This window comes from Convolutriloba macropyga, chromosome 6 (genome assembly GCF_964194025.1).
Source record: "Convolutriloba macropyga chromosome 6, txConMacr16.3, whole genome shotgun sequence".
Lineage (NCBI taxonomy): Eukaryota > Metazoa > Xenacoelomorpha > Acoela > Convolutidae > Convolutriloba > Convolutriloba macropyga.
The window spans coordinates 20,142,242-20,167,338 of NC_134473.1; the positions used below are offsets into that span (position 1 = coordinate 20,142,242).

The 25,097-nt window shown below is 37.2% G+C and overlaps 3 protein-coding genes across 4 annotated transcripts in view; 2 read left to right on the forward strand and 1 right to left on the reverse strand.

The window, feature by feature from the left end:
* The window catches only part of LOC142341558 (late histone H2A.1-like), a 305,796-nt gene extending 300,094 nt beyond the window's left edge, over positions 1-5,702 (forward strand). The window contains exons 2-3 of the mRNA XM_075392585.1: positions 4,837-4,905; positions 5,042-5,702. Coding sequence (XP_075248700.1) covers positions 4,878-4,905; positions 5,042-5,421 — 408 coding nt within the window. The 5' untranslated portion in view covers positions 4,837-4,877 and the 3' untranslated portion in view covers positions 5,422-5,702. The remainder of the gene's footprint in view (positions 1-4,836; positions 4,906-5,041) is intronic.
* Positions 5,593-25,097, reverse strand: part of LOC142341556 (transmembrane protein 145-like) — a 56,146-nt gene continuing 36,641 nt past the window's right edge. For both annotated transcript variants that reach the window (XM_075392582.1, XM_075392581.1), the window contains exon 5: positions 5,593-5,872. In XM_075392582.1, coding sequence (XP_075248697.1) covers positions 5,733-5,872 — 140 coding nt within the window. In that variant the 3' untranslated portion in view covers positions 5,593-5,732. The remainder of the gene's footprint in view (positions 5,873-25,097) is intronic.
* On the forward strand, positions 5,966-9,498 carry LOC142340847 (uncharacterized). Its single transcript, XM_075391588.1, has 3 exons — positions 5,966-6,444; positions 8,744-8,921; positions 9,191-9,498. Exons 1-3 carry the CDS (start codon positions 6,283-6,285, stop codon positions 9,430-9,432), a joined length of 582 nt encoding a protein of 193 aa, XP_075247703.1. The 5' UTR covers positions 5,966-6,282; the 3' UTR covers positions 9,433-9,498.

Below are 25,097 nucleotides of genomic sequence, written 5' to 3' on the forward strand. Positions count from 1 at the left end.
CTGTCAATGATGAGGTACATATTAATCTAGTGATGCATCCCGTCTACAATCGAAATACCTCAGTCTGTTTTTGTTTTCGGTAAGGAAAATATCTTATCTTGGTGTTTTGTCGTCGGCTTGAACATTCTAAAACTCAAGATCGCTTTAAGGAATTTGAACGCTCAGTTCAATCATCAAGTCCGTTATCCCTATCTTTGTTCGAATCCTAATTTAAGCAACTACAAATCATGCACGAAACAAAAAAATAAACCGCTTGGTATGAATTCCAAAAGACGAGAATTAGAGCGAGTTGAATAAAAACAAGATCTGCTCACTTGACAGAGCTATTGAAAAGGAAGCATCAAGCTAATTAAAAGCTATGCCAGTGAGACGATCGTTTTGATATAACGAAAACTGAAATTCGTGATGTCCTTGCCCTTCGCTATTGTTGTTGTTGTTGTTGTTGTTGTTGTTGTTGTTGTTGTTTTTGTTGTTGTTGACGTTGTTGTTGTTGTTGTTGCTGTTGTTCTTGTTCTTGTTGTTGCTGTTATTGTTGTTATTGTTGTTGTGGTATTCTTTTGGGGACTTATCCCACTGCTTGCATCACAATTGCCACTTTTTGCGACAGTTGTTGCAGTAGCAAGGTACATATACCGTTCTCGTTGTACTGGTTAGGTTTGTCGTACATCAGTCACTGTTTAAGGCCATTTAGTTTGTGAAGTTGGCACCCATGGAGAGGTTGTAGATTAGTCATTGACTCCTGAAAAAAAAACTGGCGCGAGTTTTCTGTAGATGGATTTACGTTTGGGACCGAGTGAAGATGCCATCACTATGCAAATGCAACGACACAAATAAGCAACTATAAACGAGAAAAAACTATTATAAATAGAAAAACTCATTTTGGCAGTTTTAGAGTTCTTTTAACATTTTAACATGTAAAAGAAACCAATTTGTCAATTTAAAATTACTTCCGATATTTAAAACGAACGTTTTCGAACTTTACGTTCATCGTCAGGTTAAAACCGTTTCACAAAATGTTGAAGGAAAAAATGAATATGTATTTTATATTTTTCTGAGACCACCATTAAAACAACTCCAGGAACTTTTCCAACAAATTCAAGTAAAATTTTTTTCTATATACAATATTTAGGCTCTTTACAACTCATGTTTATATGTGTTATCAATTTCTTTAAAAACATTCCTGTTCCCGATTTTTTGATATTTTGGCCATGTTTCTGTATTCCTAGGACTATTCCAAATTTTCCCTTACCCTAAGTATCCCTCTTTTGGAGGTTTTGCAATTTTCGTTTTGTCATGCACAAAAAATGTTTTTGGCCCTATGTATCCTTATGTAGTCAAAGTTAAGATTTGAACTAATATTTTAGCTTGAATTCCCGCCCCCTATATTCATCAAGTGTGTTTTGTGCCGGCTTCGAGCCTGCTGATGTATAGAGCTTCGATAGTCTTTAGCTTTTCTACTGTCCGTAGACGTCCAGAAATTTCCATTCAATATCATTCGTGGCGCCATAACATTCAACAAGATGTTGACCCACGTGTGAATCGTTCCTTTGATGTTCTAATATCCTTGTGGTAACATGTCGGCTTGTTTGCTAAAAATAGTTGGATCCCCATCCATTACATTTTATCTCATTTACCAAATGGGATTTAAGGTCTCTATCGGAAGATGATTTCAGGGTGGGGAGGCATGATCTTAATTTTCGCATTATAAAAACCAGTTGCAATTCGCATAGTTTCTTCAATTTGCTTGCCAAGTTCTGAGTAAGGTTGCCTCTGTATTGTTGAAAATTAGTTTACTTATCATGAGATCTAGTCTTGTTTTTTTTGTTCCTTTGCTGTTGTTCTCAACTGGCCTTTACGGCCACTTATAATCTTTTCCAAAGTCTGTTTCACTATATGAAGACCATACCTCTGGAAGCTGATTTTTTGTCCAGCAAGTTTTCTTTTTTTAAAGAGCCTGATCGAAGAGCAGCCAATTAGATGTTGCATTAAAAACCCTGTAAAACGTCTCTTGAATCTCCTTTTCCTTATGCTGAAGGGGTGCACAGCTGCAAAAGTTTAGTATTATTCCAGAGTCAGTTGATGTGCTGAATGACAGGTGATATTACTTTTGCTGCTCACACTTATGTTAATGCAAAGAAAAGCCAACTCCCGTTCCATGTTATTTTTTTTAGTTAAATTGTATGTTGTTGTGTATTGAATTTGCAAATTTTAATTACTCGTCCGTGTCCCCACGAACCGTGCAGATAATATCATCCATATACTTTTTAAACCATTTCATCTCCTCATACGGCCCCACTGTCTGTTGATTGCTGCATTGAGTAAAAACCAAACAACATCTTGCATGTTGGGGTATTCCTCATTCCTTATCTTTTAGCATTTCGCATGAAACCGGTTTTTGCATGACTCACATTCCACTCCTCTTGCTGGGAAAGTCACTCTCCGGTTACAATCTTTGCACTTCCCGCTTTGGTCGGATCTTGCAATGTTTTCACCGAGCTCTGGTTCTTGTTGTGATACCTCAAACGATTTCATCCACACGTTTGCTAGAATTACAGCCAGTGATGCACCCATAGCCAGACCATCTGATTGTACATGCTAGATCCCGTTACATTTAAAAAGAACATTTGTCACCGCAAGCTTTAACAAACTTTTCATTGAGGACATTGGGATCTGTGGAGCTAGGTTGCATGAATACAGTTTTCTTAGAGCAATTTCTATAGCCTCTCCAACCGGCACGTTGGTGAACAACTTTTTTAGCTACCAAAAATAGATACTATCCTCTCGTTATCTTCAAGAGAGAGAAAGAGAGAGAGAGAGACTCTATGGCCTTTCTATCATCTTGCTTGTTGGATTCAGTGTCTGCACCTAGTAGTTTGTGGGAAAATGGTGTCAGAAATCTGTTCAAGTTTTCGTAACTGCTACCAGGTATCGAAAGAACAGGTCGGAGAGGTGTATTTGTTCTATGTTCCTTTGCCAGGCCATAAAACCTCGCTGGTTCAGAACCTGTTGACCTAAGTCTTTGATAAATATTATCACTAATTTTCCCTTGCTTCGTTTACTGTTGCAGGCTGTTATTTATCTGTTTTTCATTTTCGATCATAATTTGATCTTTTCCTCCATTGATTTTTTTAAACTGATCTGAGTTCAACACATCATCAAGTTTTTCCTTGTACGTTGACTTCTCCATCACACAGAAACCGCAACTTGGGACACAGTGAAGATGTCTAAACTATATGCATGCAACAACCCTTATAAACAATTATAGACGAGGAAAGCCGCTTATGAAGAGAAAAATTCACAAAAACAGTTTTTAAGTTCTTTTAACATTATAGCAAATTTTGACGTGAAAACTTATTAGAATTTCAGAAAAATATGAAATATTAAAAAGATAATAATGACACGTTACTTTGTGAATCAGTTTTTGTAAAAATTTGACTCAAGTTTTTAACTCTTGACGATGCAAGTTATTGCGAAAACGTTCGAATAATTTAACAATTTTATATCGACTTTCAACTCTACTTAGCTAGAAAAATACACTGTTGATCATTCTCTCCACTGTCCGAAAAGAGAATACGGCCACATGAGACAAAATGAACTTCGAAATTACTTTGCGAACTTGTTAAGTGAGGTCTGGCATTATGTCGAGATCGAACCTCATCTTCAGCCGTTACAAGAGAAAAAACTTTGCTTCTAAGTCAACGAAAACTGACAATGATTCAAGGTGTTATATGAAGAACAAAGGACTTTGTGAATTGAGGTTCAATAAAACATATTTCGATAAAAGAAATTTCCAGACTGCTGGCAAAAATTTTTTTTTGAAACTAGTAGCGAAGCCTACAAGTACCTTGCAGTAATTAGAAAGAACAAATATGAACACAGAATAATTGATGTTGGGAGAGCAACATTGTTTGCACTTGTCTTCGCATGCACTCGTGGAGCTGGCCCATCAGCTTCAAAAGCGCCGAAACAACTGGAATCAAAGCTCTTCGCGCGAAAAGCGGACAGCTACTTTGACATCATATCATATCCAAGGACAAAAATCAGCTTTGCTCTCCTAAGGAGTACCATCCTCTGCTTCCAAGGACGCTTAGGTGGCGCGAAACTGTTGATGCTCCAATGGGAGCCGTGGTTGAAGAAGGCAGGCTGTCGGTTTGACTCATATACTTTCGCCATTAGTTTTCTAATGCTGTCTGTCTTCTGTTATATTGTGTTTTGTATCATGTTTTTGATAGATTAAAGCAATACGAATCGCTTAATGAAAACGTAGTGCTGGGAGAGCCCCAACCAGCCAGTATTCATCCAGTGCTGTGGAGGGCATTTCTTAATTTAGCTTTTTGCTACCATTTGATTCCAATTCTGTTTGCTTGTGACTTAAAATATGTCATCATCTTTTTTTGTCGATAAATTTTCAGTGTAGCTAGTATCCCAGCTGAATGGCATTCGTAGTGTGTGAAAAAGCCCGAATGATCTTTAATCGGGAGAATCCAGAATTTTTAGTAGATAATATTAACGAAATCTAAGAATTATTAACAAAACTGAAATTAGTTTCAGATTTGATTAAAGTTAATGCGAGCCGCTTAATCTTTGAAAACAACATATTCATATGCTTCTCAGGTGTGTTCATTTCTAAAATTCGATAGAAGAAAAATAAGAGATCGTAAATAATAATGGAAGCTCGAAATTGATTCTAATGTTGTGCATAATGCTAGAAAGCTCAGATCAATTAAATAATATTTAATGCACCAAAGGATATAATTATCTTCTGTTACGGGGATATGAGTTTTTACTAGCGATGTTTGAAGAATAGTTGATTGAGCAATTTTTTTCTGGTATTTCAGATTTTTGTGTTTGACTGATTGAGCAATTTTTCGAACAAAATGCCAGGCATTGCAAACAAATTCAGTGGTTAGTTCTGCACCCTGCATATTTATGATTAATTTTAGATTCTCCAGTACTGTGTTTTATTAACCCCTCTTTTAAATCTCCCTCAAAACAGCTCATTCGCGTATTGAAAAGACTTCATTTTATGTATGTTTTGTAGGTGGCAAGGGAAAAAGTGGCACAGTTAGTAAGAGTCGCTCCAAGCGGGCCGATCTGCAGTTCCCCGTGAGCAGAGTTCACCGGTATCTGAAGAAAGGAAACTATGCCAATCATATTGGCTATGCAGCTCCCGTGTATCTTACCGCAGTTCTCGAGTACTTGACAGCTGAAATTCTCGAACTGGCTGGCAACGCGGCAAAAGATAACAAAAAGGCCAGAATTGTTCCAAGGCATTTGCAATTGGCTGTTCGAAATGATGAAGAGTTGAATCGTTTGTTGAAAGATGTAACCATTGCACAAGGAGGCGTTTTGCCCAACATACATTCCGTCTTGCTGCCTAAGAAGAGCGCGACAAAGAAAACCAGCGAAAGTGCAAATTGAATGTGAAGACAAACTGAATACTTAGAAAGTGTAGGCGTTTATGTTACTGACTTATCAGTTGTTTGTGTTATTTGTTTTAGACTCTTAGACATAGCTACTATGATATAAATTGAAGGGCGAGCCCATAAAGCGTTGAAATCTGATTTTGAGCTGAATGGGAGGCAATTGATATAAAAAAATGAAATGCAGATAAATTTTCCCTCAGTTAATTGATGCAGTTAGAAATTGTTTTGTCAAGTGACAGTTCTTTGTGATAGAGAATAGAGAATTTCAAATTTGAACAGTCTTGAATTGTTGAGTTCATCTGAGTCCTAATCAGCAGCGAAGAGAGCTAGCGTTGAGGCTCTGACATGCTGAGTCGGAGTATTTGATCCGGTGCTCCCGTTTCCTTGTACCTCTTCGCCTGCTTGATGAGAGGTAGTAGTCGCATCGCTCGATCCCATAGTGAAGTCTAAAACAACGCATATTTATCGTTCTTGGAACTTCTTCGTAACTATTCATTCACTTCGCTAATGCAACGTTTATGAAAATGTTTGAAGAATTTCTGAAGTCTATATAAGTCTACCAAGATAACTGCAGTCTGCATCCGAAATCGTGCAGCTCAAAAATAGTGAATAATGCATTTTCGTTAAAGTTTGTGTATTTAAACCGGGTAATACAGAACTTTGTCTGAAGTCTATTAGCTTTTTTATCTTAAGCGCATATAAGAAGAGGTTCAAGTTCATTATCTTTGTAATACAAAGAGAAGCAATGTTGTAATGAGCAGTTTACTTCAGAATAAATCCACTGGAATCTCTCATTATTGAGAAACGAATCATCTTGTAAACTAAAATAAGGTAAGATCAATCAAAAATAATCAAAATGTGTGATGATGCCATGACAAAAGCGGCTGCGGACGAGATGCAGAGGTTGTACAGAGCATTGTACGCTGAATACGAGGAGGCTAAGCAGAGGCGGGTTAGGCACGAGGAAGAGGCCAAGAAAGTTCAAGAACAACGGAACAGATTGGCAGCCGCTGATAAGGTGTGCTCTGCTTTTAGAATTGTTTCGATAATTAATTTAAAAAAATGATTGTCTGGTGGCTAAAAAATAAACTCAACAGAATGTTGCAGTTGTTTACGCTCTGGTGAAGGCAGCACATTGGTCCTCGTACTTCGTGTAGGGCATGGTGGAGTACTGCTGTATGCTTAGCAGATAATTTTTGAAAAAATAGCTGTGAAAATGTGCAAAATGTTATTGGTCTCAGCTTTGACGTTTTTCCGCCCAGTGATGTTTGTTCATTCACGCGCATGAGGTTCTTACAGAATTGGCTCTGATATGCTGACGCCAAGGGTGACAGATGATGCCTCAATCTAACCAAATATGGAGCACAATTGCTTTAAAGAATTCGTCCTTGAAACAACCTTTACCTCAACTGAAGGCATCGGAGGAAATTTTCATTGTTTAAGCATTTTAAACTATATTTAGATTAACTTTAAAAGGAAAACTCTAGTATCTTTAGTATCTAAGTAAATTGATTCCCAACTTCGAGCAAGACTTCACCGGCTCATTTGCTATTTTTATCTGGTTACCCAGATTTTTATTTGCCAAAAAGTACAATAGTTGTATGATGCGTGATTTTCAATAAAAAATGTTTTGTGGCCCTTTCCGCATCTGTCTTGGCGCTCTACATGAGTCCAAGTTGGTAGAATCAGGGGTGGCGCATCCATATTCAGGTAAAGAGACAGGGCATGCAGATTTTTCCTGTGCAGTGAGTTTGTGTTGTGCAGTGACTAATGGCCAAACCAGTTTGATAGTCCTTTTTGTTCTCATCGCTGTTTTCAGAAAGTTTGTTGGACTTTTATGCGATTGAAAGTTTCATCACTCTTTGGAAAGCACTATTGAAAACTTATCAATCGAAGACATCAAAACAGTTTTTCAATTGAAGACTTATCAAAGCAGTTTTTGAAATTGCAAAAACTTTTCTAAATTAGTTGCATTGCGCTTCATTATAAGTTATAAGCGTGTTTTGTGTCGGGTGTTAATGGTTTTGTTGTTTAGCTTGTATAGTAGTTTTGACAAGTTTTAAGTTCAATTTGCTGGGTCTGCTAACTTTCCTTTTCTCTGGTGTTTTCTGTCTTTTACTCTACACGGCCAGAAAGACATTTTTTGCAGACTGTAGTTTTTGAGATTTGACTAGTTTTTGGTTGTCTTGTTATTGAAAATGCCTAATTGATCACCAGAATTGGGCCTATTTTGTATTTTTGATTTTTTTCTGTTATTTTGATGATTTTATTGGTGATTTTTTGTCAATTTTCTTCATTTTCGTCTGTTTTTATCTTGTACAGATATTTTTGGCAGCAAAATGGATATAGTTGACGAGTCCAATTCATAAGCATTGGAATGGCCCAAATGTTTTGGTACTTTGTTAGCAAAAAAACGTCTGTAAAATGAGCTTTTGAAACTCTTGTTTATATATTAGCTATAACAGATGTTTTCTGGACGTTGTACACATTATTTAAATTTCAGATTTTTTGGTTTGTTTTAGACGTTTCAGAAGTTTTCTTTCAAAAGTTCGGAAGACGCTTTTTGACTCTAAGGAAGTAATTGATAAATTGAAATATTCTGGATTTATATATTGTTGGCGATAGACTGTCAGGGATCGCGAATCTGTGGAAAAATGATTTGCACACAGGTGTGAACTGGATTTTTTCACATTTTTAAAAAAAATTACAGTGCGTATGATACCTTTTGAGTAACCGACCACAGATTTGAATATCTGAGCAATGCTGGTAGAAATGAAATATTATTTTAAAGTAATTATCGATACTAAGTTTTTTACAATAATTTTAACCTGTTTTATAATTTTATCCGCGGCAGAATAATTACCAAGATATGATTTTTGAAACTATTTCAAAATTTTCGTGAATGTATCGTTCCTCCAATTTTACGATTCGATAAAATTGTGGTAGATACCAAACTAAATGTTGACTATGACTTTTATTTTTATGGTACTACAGCTCAGGTGATTTGTTCGGCTCCTGGTTTGTTTCTGTTGCGCAAATCTTTCTGATGGTTTTTTTTCGCTGTCTGATGCCCATTTTTCATTTTAAACATATTCACATTGAACAATTGAAAGAGGCATATTTAATCATTAATTCTCATAAGCGAAATTTGAGCGCGTGACATCAATTCGAAATCTTAGAAAAAGCCTTCTGGGGAATTTGCGTGATTAGATATTTACAGAACCTTTAAATCTTTGCATAATGGAAGAATACATCAGACCACAGTTAGTATAGGAATTCAGTTAACATCAAATTTTCGATCCAAATTGGTTATTTAGGAGTTGGACCGCAAGTTAGACGCTTCAGACAAAGCGATCAGTCGATCGAGAGCGGAATTGGAAAAGCTGAAAAAGGAGAAGCAAGCTATTGAAGTCAAAATGAGCAAATTGCGGACTGAAAATGCCAAGACGAGAAATAAGTTCACACAGGGCATGACTGAGAAAATTGGCACCCTCGGTAGATATATTTTGTTCCCTTCTAATTACTGAATCCTAAAAGTTTAAGCAGACAAAATAAAATGCTACTATTTGGTGATGAAATACTTCATGCACCACCGTAAAAATAGCAAAAGTGAAATACTTAAGCTACAATTTTAATTATAACTGTCTAACCTATTAATGGTGTTGTATTTATAATATAGTAAGCGGCGTTACAACATGCTGAAGCGTAGATGGAAGTTAAGTAAAATTAAGTTTAATTTTCAATTATTTGGAAATTGTTCCCAGACCTCGCGCTCACGAACTTCGCCAAAAAGAAGTGCCTGAATAATTCACGAAAGCTGGAAAGTGAGAAGAGTGCGCTAGAGGTGTCCATCCAGAAACACAAGTTGGACAACCAAGTATGTATGGATCTAATCAAGTCAATGAGCGAAGGCAGAAATGGTGAAGACTGCGACGATGGCTGCGATAGTGCTTCCTTGGTCGAGGTTGACAACGAAAATTTCACTGATCCAGAAACTAGTTTCTAACTGTTCATTGACATTATGCAGTATTCAGCATTTTTGGAACTGTCATGCGGATGACAAATAAATATTATGAGTAGCGAAAACCATTTAAAAATTAAATGAAGCGTCTATAAGCGTATCCATATGAAACGTGAAGTGTTAAAAAAAGATTAAAATGGATAAAGCTATGATTAATCGTGTGTCAATAATCGGCACAGATTGTAGATATTTGGCAGTGACCCAGCATCACGAAGTAATGAAAAGATGCTGAAAAAACTTCAACTGGAGAGAAGTTGAACTTGATTGGTGATTTTTTTCCGTTTGTGTAAAACTCAGCAGTCCGAAGTTATAAATCTTATTTAATTATTTGTTCTGATGTCCATTGGTTGACAGGTAAAAAATACTATAGGTTAACATAACTGTTTGAATTATGATATTGAGACTTATATTACATTCTTTTCTTAAATAAAAAAAATGAAAACTCGTATTGCTGAGGATTTGTATTTCTTCATTGGTCGATTTCGATACGACAGAAGCAATGTATATGAGAGGTAAATTTGTAATTTATTTTAATTAAAAATATACCCAGAAATTGTTCAAATTTGCGGAACAGCAATAACAAAATTTTTTCTAAATTTTTTTTGCATTACCAAATGTTTAAGTGGTATCTAATTTTATCATTTCAGATTTTGATAATTGAAAACTTCTCTATTTAAATTAATTTTATTTTGTGTCTGTCAATTTATTAAACATAGCTGGCAGATTGCCAGAAAATAGCTTCAATAGCTTTCTAGGCCTGCAGTCTCAAAAAGATAGTAAAAGAAACAGACCAGAAGTTTTTTTTACAATGCTTTGATATTAAATTGGATTAAGAATCTTGAACCTAATAATTTATGTATTAGCTTCCCTCAAATATCGTGAAATTAGAGAGAAACGCGCTCATTTGACTTCGATTCTTTGAATTAAAGTAAAGAAAAGTAAGTTTCAGAGTGACGAAGACTTTTTTGAGAGTTAGGTATTTCACGTGTGACCAAAAACTTAATCACGCAAATGAACAAAAAATGGACTAACAAGAACTAAGAGTGAAAAATGACGTCACGCAATTCAGTTGAAGTTGGATGAACGAATGAACAAAAAGCAGCTTTGAGGTGATTGTGACGCTAAAAGGTCGTAACAAAAATCTTGACGCAAATAAAACCAAGAGAAGGCCAATACTAGCCTCAGCTATCGCTTTGCGTCTGTTAAAAAAGAATTATAAAAAACAGTGGACTTGAGAAATTAATGAAAAAGACGAAATGTAGGAAACATCTAAGAAGTTGCATGACAAAATTGGTTGGATGATCTTCATCAAATGTACTCTTAGCTGTTAAGAGTGTTTTTATATCATTTCCTTGAACTGAAAGAATAATATAGTATAAACAGTCAAATCATCAGAGCGCTTTGATTTTGGGCATCTTTTCACAGTTTTGTTATATTTTTCTCACTGGATTCGCTAATGGAAAATGCATTTTTTGGGTTTCTATATTGTGTTTCTATTTTGTGTGTTCATTGAAATTTTAATTTAACAATATCTTCTTGCATCAAGTTTTGGGTAGTTAACTTGATTCAGATCTTGAGTCTAAATCGTACATTAAAATTGAGTTTATATTTTCATTAACTATCTACAGATATAAAATTTGTTTCTCTGCAAAAAATTGAGCTCATCATAATTTATTCTTCTTCTTTTAGATAGTTTCAATAAATGAAGTCAATCAAAGATTGGGTATAGTAAATAAATACTACACGCTATCCAATTAAAGTTTTTTAAATACCAATGAGCAAACAATTCACAGATGTTTGGCCTTTTCTCCACACTTAGCAAATAGTTTTAATAGTTTTCTAGATTGTAACTGTGATTGAAAAAATAATCATTTTTTAAACACTTCTGGCACTTTCCATCCGATTGTTTTGGTCATTTTCTCAAAAACTTGTCACTGCAACTCGTGTTTCGGAAAAAAAATAATTGTTTCAAAGAAAAACGGCCAAATGGTAAAATTTTGCAAAATTAAAGTGATTCCAATCAGAAGAGATCCAACTGTTTGAACATATTATTTGAAAGCTGTAATTAATATTTGTAAAAGGTTATTAACACTTATTTCATTGTTAAAAATACAAGTACCCAGTTTTCATGAAATTTTTTTGCAAGAACGTTTCTCATTTCTGGTTGAATGATGATCTTTAGATATGCAAAATATGTGGAACAGAAAATAAAGCGAAAGCGCAGATTTTGGAAAAAATTAGGACAGTAGGTAAAAACTGAACAGAAACCTTATCATTTATTCCAATTGGCAACTATTAAGACTGTTATTTGCTAAATCTTTACTTTAAATCAAGAAGATAAGGTGTACGGAGTGTTTGTCACTTTAACTGGAGGTTATTTTAGCGCAACTAATGGAGTCAGCAATAACTTATGCAGATTCCTAATCGAAAAATAAAATCTCAGCAGTTAATAAAAAGAAAGAACTCTTTATAGATCTGTTCAAGCACAAGCTTGATTTCCTTAATTTGTTTTGATTGATTGATAACTTCTGATTTGTTTTGATTTGTAGAATTTGCGGGTTTTATGTTTTACCCACGTGTGCAACCTAGCAATTCATTGTAATCTGGAAATCTCTTGTTAATAAGTAGTAAACATTGGTGACCTTTTTAAACGACAAACACATTGAAAGCAACCAAAAAAAAGTAACAAAATCAGGGAGTACTTTAAAAAATTTTATTAATACCATTTCCATTGTTCCTATAACTCAAAATGTTAGCTGTATTTTAGAACCTTTTAGAAAGGAGCCGTCACTTCGCGACAATAACGAAGAACCAGAATAAAGAAGATAGAGAGTTGAAAAAAAAAGAAGAAAGAAAGGAAAAGATAAGTACAAAAATGTGTAACAAGAAATGACGTCTACAGAAGATTGTCTCTCAGCAACCAAATAGTTCTAATTTCATTTTCAAATTCTAACGAAGAACAAAGTTAACAAAAAAAATCAAAGGGTCTTCATCCGAAGTAACATTTATAAAATTATATACCTATAAAATACCTACTAATATCATATTTATATACTAATATCATATTTATATACCTGTTATCTAATATAAGAAAACTTTGTCCACGCTCCTGTTTAAAAAAAACAAAGATAAGCTTTGCACTTTTTCGATTTGCAACAAAATACTCCATAATCCTCGATGAGATTAGCGTTCAATAACGTTTTTTAGTTCTCAGGAAGCGTGTACATGGTTTTCAACTCCGGAGTAGATAGTAATCATACACATACACACACATTAAAAAGATAGAAGAACACCCACAATTTGTTTTTATCGTAGTTAATTATCATCAAGTTTCCGATTTTTTGAATCAAAAAGAATGTAAACCAAGAAAGAACACAGCAATTACAGTCAAACGCTTTCTACTTCAGAGGGCACGTTAAAAAAAAACTTCGGATTTAGATTGTTCGTTGCAGAAAAGATTTAAACGTCAAGGAATAACGTTTAGCATCAAAGGCGATAACAAACACATTTTGATATTATTCGTCAGTAAAAAAAAATTGACGTTCTCTGACAATCTGCAAAGTTCAACAGACCCAACAAAGTTTAGGTTAAAAGAAAACTCAGACCACAACACACTTCACTTCATTAAAAACAAAACAGGTCTGATTGCTTTTTCCTTCAAATTTCAGAACAAAGGAGTTTTGTATCGAAAAGGTAAAACACTTAAATCTGTAGCTTACGTATAAAAGCAGTCATATCGTCCTCCCACAGAGCAGTAACACCCTCAAAACATTAACAGGACAACAAGAAAAAAGCGTCTAGAGCGGCTGTTTTAATGCAGCAAACAAACTGAATAATCTTACGCGTGTCCTTTGAAGTTGCTTTTGATAATACTTGTTTCATTCAGCTGTTACAAAAACTTAATAAAAACTAAAACTGACAAACTGATAGATCAAACAAGAACAAAGTTCAAAACTCTTGCAAAAAGCACCTGTATCAATATGCCTGGCGCCAATAATAAGAAAAAGGCTATACAACAACAGCTGCAGAGGAGAGAAGCAGAATGGGCAGTCAATGTCGACTACCTTGAGGCAATGATTCAAGAGGAGAATTTAGAGGGCATCAATTTGTCCTATGAGTCTCTTTCTCAACAAAAGCTGCAACTAGACAAACTCTGTGACGACCTTTTTAAATTCAACCTCACACAAAATGAATTGAAAGAAATAATGGAGAGATCAGCAGAACGAAGTCTAGTTATCTTGAAATGGAAAAAATATGGCAAAGACCATTCAAGAGAAATTACTACAGACTCCGATAGCCATTTGCCAGAGCAGCAAAGAAGAGCACAACCACATCAAACTAACACCCAAAATGACGAATCCTCAACAACTCTTAAACCCTACTACAATAGACAGAAAACGTACAATTTGAGAGGCAGATCAAAAGCAGAGAACAGAACAGATAAAGTACCTACACTTTCAGATTCAGAAAAACAAAAACAACAAAGCAGCAGAAATCCACAACATGGACAGAAATATGACGATGACAGAAAACAAAGTAACCAATTGATAATGAGCGCTACCCATTCAGATACAACGTCATTGGAAGGAGGGGACTCCGACAACAAAGACAGTAACAACCAGTGTAACCCAAATTCTTACATTGAGTTTCCTCTGAGAAATTTTGGGTACAGTCAAAAACAGAGACGCACCGATCCAAAAACCAACTTCACACAAGTCCGCGAGAAAACATTACAGCCAAATGATGATTCAAACACAGAATGCACTTCGTCAAGGATGATAGCCAGTTTTCCACACAATAACGGTGACCATCACATAACAGCAGAGCAAAGAAAAAGCAATGGCGGTGAGGACTTGACAAAAACCCGAGAAGCAATTGAAGTTAACTACAAAGAGCGAAACATCGGACCAATCACCATAAGACGCGATGTTGGTACCACTACATCAAACGACAAACCCAAATCCAATGAACACGCTAAAAGGAAACAAAAAATACACCAATCAGATGTAAGTACCGAATCTGATTACAGTTCATATCAGACATTTGACACTAATATCCCAGACCAACGGAAAACACAAAAGAAAACACAGCCACATCAGCAACAATCAAGACAACGAAACTTACATCCTTTTAACAGGAAACAATCATCAAATAAAATCACGCCTTTACACAGAAGAAATCAACAGACAACAGACTACGACAGTAATTATCTACAATCAACAGACGATGAAAGCGACGATCATCAACAAATCGACAACATCAGACTAAGCAGTAACCCAACGCATTATGGACTACAACCAAAAATACAAGGAGCCAGAAAAAGAGAAAGAAAAATATACAAGATCCATGATGTTAACCTTGCTTCAACAAATACCCAATTTCAGGAGACCCAAGGTCAAGGTACTTCAAATATTCACGAACATGTTCAAAATCAAGAACAGCAATGTCTTCAAAGCATCGATTTCTATCAAGATGCGAACAAAATCAATAGAGGTAACCAATCAAATGACAGAGAATTGAGAAGAAAAGCCGTCAACAACCTAATCCCAGAAACGAACAACAATCTTGGCAATTTTAATCTAAACGCACAGGACCAAAGACTACCAAATTACATCAACAGAACTGGCCAACAACCAGACAGACAGTTTCAACATACACAGACAACAGAAAACATTTTCTTGCCACGACAAGCACAACAACAACATGTCACATCCACCATTAATCTTCCAAAAACTCAACTCAAATCCTTCAGCGGAGATCCATTGAGATGGCACGACTGGTTTAGTTTTTTCAAAGCCACAATACATGACAAGGTAACACTGACAGATGCCCAACGGATGACATATCTTCAAAACGCCCTCACAGACAGAGCCAAAGACAGCATTATTGGATACTCATACAACAGAGAGTTTTATAATGAAGCAATGCAAGAATTACAAAAACGATTCGGGAAACCACAGCATGTTACAGCAGCTTACCTTGATAAGTTGGAACAATGGCCCAGACCGACCATTAATAACCCCGAAAGTTTTGTATCTTTTGCAGCGTTTCTTAGACAAATGGTTCAAACTTTCATACTTCACAGTTTCACATCAGATCTTCAATCCTCAGCTGTCCTTAAGATTGCAAAAGATAAACTTGCGCCAACAATGATAATCAGATGGAACGAATACGTCCTTCGACAAGCTATTGTTCAACCTAATTTAATACATTTTAAGGACTGGATCGATAATTATGCAGAAGCTTGCGAAGATTTGTCAACATCACAAAGACCAACCAATCAAGAAAACAGTTCGTCTAAAATATCAAACAGACTCTTCCAACAGCAAAGTAACAAAAGATGCCCTCTATGTGGTTACAGTCACAACTTAGGAAAATGCAACCAATTCCTCAATAAAGATATTAACCAAAGACAACAAACAGTAGGACAACTGAAAATTTGCCCAAATTGCCTCACCGAACACCCAAAAGGACAGTGTAACAGTCATTACCGATGTCGAATCGAAAACTGCAACGGATTTCATCACTCAACAATTCACAGAAACAACTTTAACATTTCACAGACATTTTCACCAACTCAGCAACAGCAAAGAAACCAACAGCAACAACATCAACAACAAACAAACAACCAGGTTCAAAACCAATCTGCAAACAATTATCACAACAATCGTGGTCCGCAAAACAACGAACACCAAACAGAGATAACCGCAAACAGATCACAGTTTCAACCACATGGATTCAACTATGGAAGAATGGCTGGTTACAATCATAACAACAACACACGTAATTCGTTTGGTCAAAACAATAACACTAACCGTTTCAATCAGAATTACAATCCCAACAACAACAATGGAAGCACCTTCAATAGAAACTATAACAATCCGAACAACTTCATGCCAAATACAAATTCACGACAACAGAACGCCGGACATTCTCATAACCAAACAGACACACAAAATCAAAGCCAAAGGCAACAGAACTTTAACAACAACAACAGCAACCTACGACCACAAAATCACACATGCAGCAACAACCAAATCAGTTTGTGGATACGACCTCAAGTTCAACTTCAAGCCATTCCGGTTATCCTTTACACAGAAGACGTATCAATAGAAACATATGCTCTTTTGGATAGCGGGAGCGACAACACACAAATAACAAACTCAATGGCAAAAGCACTCGGAATAAAAAACACAGATCACATTGCAGTACCAATTTCTTCACTTTACGGAGAACATATCATAACATCAACTGAAATTCTTCTGGGAATTGGATCACTCAACAGCACCCGACCTCTTTTCAACCTACCGGTGCACGCCACGTCAGCATCTGACTTTCAAATGCCGAATGTACCCGTTGAGATGTTGAACTCTATCTGCGCCGACTACGATCATCTTAACAACATCACATTTCCACAAATACGAGATAACAGAATAGGAGTTTTAATCGGAGCGGATGCCTTCATAGCAACAGTACCACTTAAATTCACAACAGGACCACCAGGAACCCCATACGGAGTCTTGACGCAGCTTGGATGGACCGTTACAAGACCAATACCACAGAAATACAAGCCAACCAGTAATAAACAAGAAATCAATTACAACATCACGCTTTACAACAGAATTAAGAACCCAGAACAGGAGACAGAGAACGACATGCTCCAAATGTTTTGGACAATGGAGGGAAAAAGTTTAGTGAGCGGAAAAAAGACACTGACAGCAGATGACAGGAAAGCTCTTGAAACACTAAAAAGGACGACATGCCACAACGGTTCTCGTTATGAGATCGGACTACCTTGGAAAGATGACACTAAGCTACCGAACAACTACTTTCTTGCCAAAGCACAATTACAGTCACTTGAAAACCGACTTCAACAGGAACCAGACCTATTTTGTCGTTACAACCAAACCATCGAAGCAGACATCGAAAATGGATTTGTTGAAGAGACACAACGTCAACCCAGTTTCATGAAATCACAACTTTGGTATCTCCCACACCACCCCGTTGAACATAAAATGAAGAAAAAAGTAAGACGGGTCACAAATGCAGCTTCAGTATACAAAGGACATTCACTTAACAAAGCTCTTTTGACCGGAGCAGATCTACTATGCAGCCTTGTTGGACTTCTTCTGATATTTCGCCAGTACAAGATTGCAGTAACCGATGATATCAAAGCGATGTTCATGCAAGTTGCCATCAGAACAGAAGACCAAGACGCACTAAGATTTTTGTGGAACAAAGATGGAGAAGAAACAATTTTCAAGTACAAGAGACTAATATTTGGTGCAACTTGTTCCCCTTCATGTGCAATCTATACACTCCACAGATGTGCGGAAAACAACAAATTAAGTAATCCCGAAGCCTACTCAGCCATAAGAAACAATTTCTACATGGATGATTACCTTCAAAGTTTCAACACAACCGAAAACGCAGTAATCACAACAACAGAGGTAAAGGATACATTACACAAAGGTGGCTTTAAACTTACAAAGTTTTTTAGTAACGACCCAAACACGGTCATGAAAATAACTGGAGAAAATGCAGACACAGCAATAGAGCAACGCATTTTAGGACAAATGTGGAATGCCAAGGAAGATATTTTCATCTTCAAAAGACCAGACTTAAAACTGGATGTCAAAAGCATGCAACACCGTCAATTGCTCTCACTCGCCGCATCATTGTTCGATCACCTTGAAATCATCACGCCGTTTTCCATTAAAGTACGATGCATTCTTCAATCAATAGTGAAACAAGGTAACAACTGGAACAATCAGATTCCAAGAGAGTTCCAACACGACTTACAGCAATGGGTCGACGAATATGAGCAGATGCCAGAGATTTCTATTAGCAGATGTCTGATCCCCAACCCAGATGCTAAGCATGAACTTCACATATTTTGCGATGCATCAAGTACAGCAATAGCAACGACAATATACATCAGATCAACAAGCGCAGAAGAAATAACAACTCAATATGCTGTTAGCAAAGCAAGAGTTGCCCCCATTAAAACAACAACCATCCCGAAGTTAGAACTAGAAGCAGCAGCTATGGGAGCAGAACTTGCTTCTTTTGTTCGAAGCGAAATGACAGCACAGTTTGACAAAATTCAGTTCTGGACTGACAGTATGGCCACATTAGGTTGGATTAAACCAACAAAACACCATAAAGTTTTTGTAGCAAATAGAATTGCAAAAATTTCAGCCAACTCCAAGTCAGAACAATGGAATTTTGTACCTGGTAAAATAAACCCTGCAGATCACGGAACAAGAGGACTTTCTTTAACAGACTTGAAAGAAAAATGGCTGTCAGCGCCAAAATTTCTCCTAGAAAATCCCGTTCCAAATTTCCAAAAAGACCAGCAATTTACAGCGATAAACGTTTTACGTACAGAAACTTCAAACACAGTTATTGACACTAATGATTTCTCTAGTTGGAATAAACTTATGCGACGGACCGAAACAGTAATGAAAGCAGTCAATATCTTTCGAAAACGACCAGTCACAAACAGTTATGAAGACGCACGACACCATCTATTGAGACAATCACAGCATAAAACTTTTTCTGAAAGCATAAGAAACCTTGAACGGGAAAATGAACTAGACAAAAAAGACAAGTTATTACAGTTCACTCCCTTCCTGGACAAAGATGGTTTAATACGAGCAAGAGGCAGACTAAAGCACGCTAAAATACCCTACAGCCAGAAACATCCAATTATTCTTGACAGTAAGGATAATATTACCAAATTAATAATTGAGCAAGCCCACAACGACTGTAGACATCTTAGAACAGAGTTTGTCCGAGCACACCTGCAACAAGATTTCATCATTATAGGTCTTAGACGATTTTTGAAACAACTAAGTAAAACATGCTTCATTTGCCGACGATGAAGAGCACAAAATATCACCCCCCTCATGGCCGACCTACCCAGTTTCCGATTCGCAGAAGCAAGAAAACAATATCCTTTTCTAAATGTTGGGTTAGATTTTTTCGGACCCTTTTTCATTGAGCACACAAATCGCAAATTGGAAAAACAATACGTATGTCTTTTCACCTGTCTTGTAACTAGAGCTGTTCATCTGGAGGTTTGTCAGACATTGGACACAGATAGTTGTCTACTAGCCATTAGAAGGTTTGTTTCGCGACGAGGATATCCCGAGTTAATCATCTCTGACAATGGATCGAACTTCACATCAGCGAAAAAAATGTTGGATCTGAGCAAAATCAATGTGGACAACGACTACATCAAGTCCCAGCTACAGCAGCAAAATATTACATGGAAACTGAATTCACCTCTAGCCCCTCACTTCGGCGGGATATGGGAAAGGCTAATTCAGTCTGCTAAACGCACTTTGCTCATAATTTTAGGCAGCCAACAATTGAAAGCCGAAATTTTTCAGACAATTGTAGCCGAGACTGAAGGACTTCTCAACTCCAGACCAATTACATATGTCTCTTCAGACACAAACGATGAAGAAGCACTAACCCCTAATCATTTTTTATTAAGACGCCCTTGCAGCCCCTTAGCACCGTTGACATCAACCAGCCGAACATTTAGTAAAAAGGAGTTCTCTTACACACAAACATTACTGGATCATTTTTGGAAACGTTTGCAAAAAGAGTACACATCAGATCTTATCAGCCGACCAAAGTGGAGAACAGAATCAGAACAATTGAAAGAAGGCGATTTAGTCTGGCTCTTGCATGTGTTCACTCCGAGAGGTATTTGGCCAATGGGTCGAATTGCGAAATGCCATAATGGATTGGACGGACGAGCACGATCCTTCGAAATAAAGACATCAACTGGAGTGCTGAACAGACCAGCAGTCAAATTAGCTGAAATTTTACACAATACTTGAAACCATTAAACTTTAAATTTCAAACGACGTATTGGTTTTAAATTTCCATAATCATTGTGTCCAAAGTCAGCGTATCAAATATTCAATTCACACAAGCTCAAACAATCGAGCTCAAACAATCATGAAGAAGTAACAACGCTGTGAAAATACAAAACGAAAAGCGAATTTTAACTTCCCCAAGTCCTTAACTTCCCTAAAACTACGCGAAATCCAGCTTAAAGTGTTTCTTTGCCCTCACCGACAACAGTCATCATCAAGTTTTCGTTATATTTTGCCCTTATTTGTGAGTTCGACAAAAGCTAACGTCTCCGGAATCCAACCCACATAATTTTGTCAACAGCCTTCAGATCGACGGAGTATACACCTTCACATCAACAGAGTTTACAGGATATACTGCCAACGATCTTCGATTAAACTTCAACTTTCACAGCCCCCATGAAGCCTAATAACTACTTTCACATATCCTTGTCATTCAACAACACAATATTCCAACCACCACACATCAAATTAAAACGTCGATGCAAACGTATGATCAATTTTCACCTACTTATAGCCGGTGTATATGTGTCGCCCCAGAAGAGTGTACAACAAATTTACACATACACACACAGAAAACAAAAAATGCCCTCAATTATGACAACAGAGCATCTTAACGGCTTCGACATTACAAAACAATGTTGAAATTACATATCAGCAAAAGAATCATGTAAACTTGATTGTCGAAATCTTAAGTTGTAAAATACAACAAGAGTATTCAGTTTTACCCTCATGCACGCGGCCCGGAGTGTTCAAGCACAAGCTTGATTTCCTTAATTTGTTTTGATTGATTGATGACTCTGATTTGTTTTGATTTGTAAAATTTGCGGGTTTTATGTTTTACCCACGTGTGCAACCTAGCAATTCATTGTAATCTGGAAATCTCTTGTTAATAAGTAGTAAACAACCTTATCATTTATTCCAATTGGCAACTATTAAGACTGTTATTTGCCAAATCTTTACTTTAAATCAAGAAGATAAGGTGTACGGAGTGTTTGTCACTTTAACTGGAGGTTATTTTAGCGCAACTAATGGAGTCAGCAATAACTTATGCAGATTCCTAATCGAAAATTAACATCTCAGCAGTTAATAAAAAGAAAGAACTCTTTATAGATCTTTGCTTTGCTATCATTTTGACTGCAGGGTTTCGAAGCTTTCGCGGCTATTTTTGTAGGTACAGTCGTTGACAAAATTAAACCCACAGAATGCAATTTTACATAATAAACTGCCTGTTTTGGAGTCAATTTTTTTCAACATAATATTGGTGGATTCTTTTCTGTTCATTGTGATCTTGCCTCCATCAGTTCAAGTAAAAATTTGCATCCTGTAACCATCAACGTAATGATCACGTTGAACAGATTTCAAGTGGAACTTAACTATCTGCTGCATGCAGGAACCTGGGCAACTTCTATCTGTATTTTCCCTGTAAGTAGGCCACTCAGTTTCTCTGAAATTAGATCTGCTAATTAGTCGGATAAATTTTGAGAATTTGTCGAAAATTATGTAAGAAATGCGCTAATATGCACTGATTTTTCAACAAGTTTAGCGCAAAAACCTCACTGCATATTGTCCTGTGTGGTACGGTTGTACCTTATTTTAGTTCATATTCATTAAGTTGTACTAAATAATTTATTCTTGTCCTTGTCAGACTAAAAGTCATCATTTCATTATACAAGTATTTTACCGCCGACTAAAAAGTCAATATTTCATATTGTTCACATCGCCCACTTTTGATTATTTTTCATTCTCTTGAATCTTGTTACTGAATTAAGTTGCATTCAATCTAGTCTGTTTTGCATTAGTCAAAGTCCTATTGGATTTGAGAAGCAAATTCACTCTCAGTAATTTGGTCTGCATTCGCAACACGGTTGCTACTAATTCTAAAAGTGGTAATCCACAAACTCATTAAAAGTTGGATTCGCGCCTCGAATCCATTCACCTAAATCTAAGTGGATTAGTGACACAAAATTGTATCTCTACAGTCAGAGATATCACATGGCGCAGTCAGCAACTAAAGAACGTGCACTCTTGGGAGTCGAACCCTTTTGGGACAAACCAACACTTGAACCTCCATTGCGATGGGAGAGATGGCCGATTATGTTAAAACTGGCTATCATGGCTAAAGAAAGAATATCAATTGACACTCTCCTTGACGATCCTCCGGACAAAGTCACTCTACCTCCAGAACCCATTTACGAAGCTGATGTCGAAAATAGCACAGCTCAAAGTGAACGAGACCGACGTACTAGAAACGAGCAACTAAAAAATTCGTGGCTCAATAGATGTCAAAAAATAGAACTTGTTGGCATACTATGTGGAGAAAAACCTTGGAAGTACTGCGATAGTAAAGCAGTCTCTCTAATATACCTCAGCTTGGGAATAGAAGGCAGACAAATATTCGGTTCACAAGAACCGAATATCCAGATAGATAGAGTGACAACAAAAATCCTTTGGGGTTGCCTTGATGGTGTGTTCACGAAGCAAAGAAATATCACATTTGATCGGTACACGTTTCTCACTCGGAAACAAATGAAAGGAGAACCTGCGGAAAAGTTCTACGGAAGCCTTAGAGAGTTGTCTCTAAACTGCGATTTGGGAAGTCACGAAGAATCGATCATCCGAGATGCCTTTATTGCTAATATGCAAGATGGTGAAATTCAACGGGAACTACTCAAAGAGACACGGACGGCTAAAGAAGCTCTAGAGGTGGCAATGAACATTGAAATGGGAATACAAAACCAATTGAAAATTTCTGGAACTTCCATTCCCAACACTTCAAATGAAATTTCAAGTCAATCAATAAATAGTGTCCAAGGATCGTGGAATAGAACCCGAGCACCGACAAATCAATTTGTCAAACCTACGATTTGCCCAAATTGTGGCTATGGCTGGACTCCCTCCCATAGACAAAATTGCCCTGCACGTGGAAAATCTTGTAAAAATTGTGGAATCGCTAATCACTTTGCAAAAGTTTGTCGCAAACCAAAACAACCTAGTAAACCGAAACCTAGAGTAAACTATGTAGATGACTCGATTTCTGAGGCGGCTATAGTAGGTACCTCAACAACGGCGGCAGAACAAGTTAACAATATCAGCAAACTTCTACAACAGAAAAGTATTTACGACGCCAATTATGATTCTGATTACGACGACTATAACGATAACTGTGTAGCTGCTATTTCCATCAAAAACGACACACGTGAGGTAGAACCTGTAAATTTAGACATTTGTGTTGGAAATACATACACAAAAGCATTGGTGGATTCGGGCAGCGTATGCACTATTGTCAACAAAAGTCTGGCGGACACAGTGGTGTCAGATTGCAACGAAAGCTATTGGGTGGAGTCACCAGAAATACATGATTTGAAAAACTTTTCAAATGTTATAATCAAGATTGTAGGTGTAATCAACACATCAATAAAGTGTAATGACTGGATAGCCACGGGCATTGATATAACTGTTGTGGAAGATGGTCACCGACCCATCATTGGACGAGATATATTTCCAAAGCTAGGCCTTTCTGTTATACAATTGAAACAAGTTGCTAATATTGATCAAAATCAATGTCCAATCAAGAGGCAGATCTCTTTTGATTTTCCAGATCTCATCACCCGTGTCGACGCTAATATTGTCCCGGTTGAAGACTACTTAGACGAAAATGGATGGGTAACGGGTGATCGCAGTGACATTTTGATTGACGAGGCCGTGCAGAGGGCTCAGGTAGACGCGGGTCGTCGCTACAATGGCGATCACAAAAAGTCTGTCTCCCGCTTCATTCTGCACCCAAAATTGAACAACCCAATCCCGCGGACAGAGCAATCACTTGACCTAAAGTGGGCCGGGAAGGTAACGAAGCGCCCGAAACGAGACCTTCGCGGACTCTGGGAATTTCTGGCCCCCGGCAGTACAGTGGTCCGTACTTCCAACACAACTACAGTCATTAGGGAGCCAGGAGTACCGGAGGTCAGTGTACGCAATAGCGATATTGCTAAGTTCGGCACTCGTGCCGAACGCAATACTGGTTTATGGGAGTATGCAAAACGTCGACCTTTGCCGTATGAAAAAACGACCGAGGAAAAGATCGCGCAACACACCAAAGAGTTGAAGAAAAAATTTCGCGGAGAAATTAAAATCCGTCATCGACCCAATCAGTCTGATGCAGCATCGGGAGTCTCGTCTGCAAACAGCAACATCTCGAAAGCGATGGCGTCTAGAAAACCCCGAAAACCACAAGCAGGAGGCAACCGCTCCCGAACTACATCTACCACACTGAACACCTCTAATGCATCATCAGTTGCTGCCTCCTCTGCAACATCATCAGTTGCCTCTCCATCAAATTCACATACTAAACGTAATCGCCGCGCGCCTGACTATTACGGATTCGAAAGTTCGGTGTGTTCCTTGAGTGACGATTCAGCTGCTCCCGTATCTAAAAAACAAAGATCCGCGAATCCTGTAATAGAAACTATTATACAAGAAGAAGCAGCACAGCCTCCCGTTCCTGATACGGACTATGAATTGCAAGTGGTGAGCCCCCTTGCACCCCCTCCAGTGGGAACATGGTCACCCGTGGATTATGATTATGACGATTATGCACGGGAGATAAGTATGAGCGTCTTTGATGCCGAAAATCAAATTTAAATCAAAACTAATTAAACTGCATCATTATTTGTTCAATTGTCTAAATTTCAATCTTGTAATTGTTGAGTTAAATGTGGAATGGTATTACTTTTCCACTCATTTTATGTATAGTGTTTA

Bases quoted from the DNA above. Each gene is read 5' to 3' on its own strand.
- LOC142340847 (XM_075391588.1), top strand. From the start codon at position 6,283: ATGTGTGATGATGCCATGACAAAAGCGGCTGCGGACGAGATGCAGAGG. The intron at 6,445-8,743 runs GTGTGCTCTGCT...TTGGTTATTTAG, and splicing joins GATTGGCAGCCGCTGATAAG to GAGTTGGACCGCAAGTTAGA. The intron at 8,922-9,190 runs GTAGATATATTT...AATTGTTCCCAG, and splicing joins TGAGAAAATTGGCACCCTCG to ACCTCGCGCTCACGAACTTC.